The sequence below is a fragment of the Arachis hypogaea genome, chromosome 9, assembly GCF_003086295.3.
Source record: "Arachis hypogaea cultivar Tifrunner chromosome 9, arahy.Tifrunner.gnm2.J5K5, whole genome shotgun sequence".
Lineage (NCBI taxonomy): Eukaryota > Viridiplantae > Streptophyta > Magnoliopsida > Fabales > Fabaceae > Arachis > Arachis hypogaea.
In genome coordinates, this window is record NC_092044.1 from 83,142,350 (window position 1) to 83,147,310 (window position 4,961).

At 28.2% G+C, this 4,961-nt stretch overlaps 1 protein-coding gene across 1 annotated transcript; it reads left to right on the forward strand.

The window, feature by feature from the left end:
- The first annotated feature begins 1,192 nt into the window (after positions 1-1,192).
- On the forward strand, positions 1,193-2,569 carry LOC112713013 (zinc-finger homeodomain protein 4-like). Its single transcript, XM_025765814.3, has one exon. It carries the CDS (start codon positions 1,354-1,356, stop codon positions 1,960-1,962), a length of 609 nt encoding a protein of 202 aa, XP_025621599.1. The 5' UTR covers positions 1,193-1,353; the 3' UTR covers positions 1,963-2,569.
- Positions 2,570-4,961: the final 2,392 nt, after the last annotated feature.

Genomic DNA, 4,961 nt, shown 5'->3' on the forward strand with positions numbered 1-4,961 from the left:
TCTATATATTGTCTAAAATAGTGCCTAATCGTATTGCTATTTGTGTAGGACGTGTAGGTAACAATAATACGGTTAGTAGTTTGGATATTCCACCAAAGCACTATTATTAAACTTTTTCTTAGTTATTTATTTTTGAATGAGGTCACTCAAGTAAAGATGTCTAAAATATTTTTTAAATATTTTTTAATAATTAAAATTTTATATATATAATTGATTAAATCGTATTATTTACGTCATAATTAGATTGTACAAATCGATTTGACAAAAGATTCGATAAATAACCAAATTTTAAACCAATCTAAATTAATTCTTTTTTATAAATAATGACTATAATATTTTTATTATAGAAAATAATTAAAATACTCATATATATATATATATATATATATATATATATATATATATATAATTTTAACCACATGACGACACAGAAAGAAGAGAAAGATTAGGATTTAGAATTCTCAAAATATATATATATATATATAATAAGAGTATTTTGTCATTTTCTATAATAAAAGTATTGTAGTCATTTTCTATAAAAAATATTAATTTAGACCAATTTAAAATTTAGTTCATTGATTTTTTGGCCAAATTAATTTGTTTATTCTAATTTTGACAAAAATAATATAATTTAATCAATTATACATATTAAATTTTAACTACTAAATAACATCTTTAAAAAAATATTTTAAACGTTTTATCTAATAAGTGGTTTTCATTTTTAAAACTATGTATACTGAGAGAAAAGTCTTAAATGTTAATTAAGTGCTCAACAAGGTGAAAAACTAACAAAATGAGAATTTTATAAAAATATAAACTGAAAATAGGGAATTCGCCTCATGATAATCTACAAAAATAAAGTAGCAAACTATATATTTATTAGTCACATTATTATTATTATTATTATATATATATATATTTATTTTTTATATTAATTAAACAAATAATCATTTAAAAAAATGTCATCCAACAATGATTGTATAACATTATTTTACACTATACATCTAAAATAAAACTATATATATCTACTATAATTATATTATGGTGACTATCTTAATTATGTAAGTGTTGTTATTAAGATATATCTGCATATAGTAAGACTTATTTCTTGCTCAATTAGCAAGAAAAAGAGATGTCTCTATTATATGAGAAAGTATAGCATGCCATGCACTTTGTTGCTTCACTTGCAAAATTCACAATCATCCACTAATTCGATTCATTCCCTTTTTCCCTATTGAGTTTCATTTCTTCTCATCATCAAAAATCGAAACCTACCTTTTTAATTTCATTTCATTTGTAAATATAAGCTTGATATATTCATTCAGTTGGTTCTATTATTAGTTAGAGACATATATGGAGCCTAATAACTACAATTCTTCTTCTAATGTTGTTGTCACTGATGATGTGAAGAAGCCATTATTAGAAGAGAAAAAGATGGGTACAATAATAAGATACAAAGAATGTCTCAAGAACCATGCAGCTTCACTTGGTGGCAATGCAACTGATGGATGCGGCGAGTTCATGCCCTGTGGTCAACAAGGTACCATTGAAGCTCTCATCTGTTCTGCATGCAATTGCCATAGAAACTTTCACAGGAAAGAGATTCAATCTGAAGCTCATCATCATAAACATCAAGTGGTGAAGCATATTTTTGCACACACATCAATGAGTCTTTCTGATCAATCTTATGATCATGATCATAACGACAATAAGGATTACTGTGAAAAAGGGGTGGTGAAGATGAAGAAGAGGTTCAGGACAAAGTTCACACAAGAACAGAAGGCCAAGATGCTTGATTTCGCGGAGAAGGCAGGATGGCAGATACAGAAGCTAGATGAATCTATGGTGAACAAGTTTTGCCAAGACCTTGGGATCAAGAGAAGGGTACTCAAGGTTTGGATGCACAATAACAAGAACTCTTTTGCTGCGAAGAATAAGCAGAATCTTTCTACAACCACCTAGATGATAATAATGAGTCCAATTTCTTGGAGTCATGGTTGAATTTTCTCGGTGCGATTTAAGATTACGGATTTAAAATATAAAAATAATCACTGATATAATTATCAGATTATATTGTATATCTCACATACACTTTTTGGGTGCGACTCTTCTCTGAACACTATGTGTTAACGCAGGATTTTGTGCACCGCCTTTTTTATATCTTTTTTTCTTCTTTTAGTATTATATAGCCACTTTTATTTTGGATTTATTTCTCGATCTGTTGCTACTAAACTATGCTTCATACTTTGTTCATTCATTTTCTATACAACGATTTATTTATTGCTTTTTTTTTCCACATATTATCTTTTTTGTTTTTTTTTTGTTTTGTTTTGGTGACTGTCTTTTTTGTTTTGTTTGTATATGAGTCGATTCATTCTCTTTTATTAATGAATTCTTATTTGAATCATGAGCCCTATTAACAAAACGGTGAGGATAATATTGCATAAATTCATGGATAAGTCCTATAAATATTAGATAAAAATATTATGTGTACTAAAATTAGTTATTATATATTTGTATATAAATATATATAATTTAATTTATTTTTAATTTATATTTTATACTAACCACTAATATATATACTTAACATCCTAAAACTATTTACTAGCATGAGGATTATTATATACTTCAAAATATAAAGAGTAAAGTGATAATTAGATTCTCAACGATCTAGGATTAATTAGTTTAAAAAAAATATCAATTAAATTTTTTATGATTGTAAATAGTAAACATATACGTTTGTTCTTCTACCAATGAATAATGAAAAACAAAATAGAGTTGTATATATATTTTGTTATCCTGTCCTCCTCTTATGATCACATAAATATAAAAGCGATATAATTTTGGACAAAAAAATATTTATTATTTTTTAAATTTTCATATAACATTTATCAATTACTTTTTATTTATTACGAACCATATTAAAATAGGTGTAGTTTCGTTCCAAAAATTATCATCTATATAACAATCTTTTATAAATAAATATATCACAGTAATTAAGAGTACATATAAATATTACTGTTAAATTTTACGTAATAAATCAATAAAAAAACATAACATATCTATGTTTGTTATTATAAAAGATCAAATTGACATTTTTTCTTCAAGATCTAATTAATCTAAAATTAAAATTTTCAGAAACTTCATTATCACTTTACTCTATAATAAAAGAAACCTGACATTTGTATAATTAATTTTGTTTCGGGTGAATAAAACAATTTGGAATTATTTATTTATTTATTTAGGGAAAAACCACTATATTTGATTCCCTTGCGGAAGATATTTGTTTTGAGTACTGTAGATGTATATAGAACAAAACAAAAATTTCTTTTTGGAAAAGCTGGCCATATATGCGATATTTTTATTCAAACAGAATTATTTCCCAAGAAAAAAATATTTTAAGAAAATAGTAATACGATTAAAGAAAAGTGATTTTACTATCCCTAGTTATACACTTATATCGGACAATTCTCACAAGAAAGAAAAAAGGAAAATATTGAAAGAAAAGTCAAACTGAAATCATTTTCGTTTTTGGTGGAGGATGTTTTGTTTTAAGAGAAAGTATAAGAAATTAACTTTTAGTTAACTAATATTAATCCATTATTTTGTTTTAGTTTCAAAAGTTTTTATTTATTAAAGAATTTATGATGTAGAATTTAATGTTTGTGGATTCAAGAAATTGGGAATGACATTTAAGGAAAACTTATGAAATGTATGCATAGCCACGTGCTTACTAGGGTGGTATCATACTTCCAGAATAATTTGGTTTGATATTTTTCTTTTTCATCGTATATATGAAATGTTCTTCTTAATTATTAGTTGCTTGAGATTAATGGAACTACTACACATCCATAATAATTAAGATCATAGAAAACTTGATATTTTTAGCCACATTTCCTTGAGTAGGAGTTCAAGCTATGATTGAAAAAATTGCTTATTCGTTCTTCTGCGGGGAACTATATAGTATTGACTATTGAACTATTGCTAATAATACTATGATGTGGGGCGCATGCGCAGAAAGATATATAAACTTTTTAGCCTAATATTAGAATGATGCTTGATCCCCTAATGTATGAGCTTATCATATCTAGAGCTTAGGATGCCATTATTAAAAATAAAAAGGAAGGGTTAAAGGTATAATTAGGTTTGAGTTATGATAATCATAGGCACTAATTAATGTTTCTATGGTGATAAGAATTAATTGATAATTAGTGACGTTCTTTATTATAAGAGGCTGTTTTTTCTTTTTTATTATTTTTCTTTTGGCGGCGACTAATTTTGATATCCTATTTTTTTTTTGAAAAAGTATAGGAACCAAGTTAGAGTCTGTCAAGTTTTACCAACAATAATTATTAATTTTAAATTTTAAAAACAAAATTTAAATAATTAGTATTAAACAGAATTTGAAAGATAAGGATTAAGCAAATAGTAATCGCTTCATAAACGTCTCCACTCCTTCTCATCACAGCTTCGAAAATGCCCTGGCTTCCATCGCATAGACCATTGCATCGCCGCCTCTGCAGTGCGCCGCGCACGTCACTACTCTCCCGTCGCACCGCCAGCTAATCTGCGTCACTCGCATCCACGCTGCTGCCTGTCACATCCTCGTCGCTCGCGGCTTGCATACCCAAGGCCAAGCCCGCATTTGCACCACCGCAGCCTCCATCTAGTCAATCCTTTGCGTAGCGCTGGTGCCCTCCGCAACCAATTTCCATCGCCACAAGGCGCTCTCTGCTAGCGCTGTTTCCTCCTCCACAGAACCACCGTAGTGCCCTTTCCCTCGTGATTCGCATCGCCGCCGATCATCGCAGCGCGCTCTCTCTCTCTCGTATCCACCTTCTCAATCCTTTCTACTTCCTTTCCGGTGAGCCAATTCATCTTCTTTTACTTTTTTTTCTCTGATTTCTTTCTTTTTTTCTCTAATTTAATTTAAAAATTAATTTCATTTTAAATTGTTTTGG

Coding starts and splice junctions, on each gene's coding strand:
- LOC112713013 (XM_025765814.3), top strand. CDS start 1,354: ATGGAGCCTAATAACTACAATTCTTCTTCTAATGTTGTTGTCACTGAT.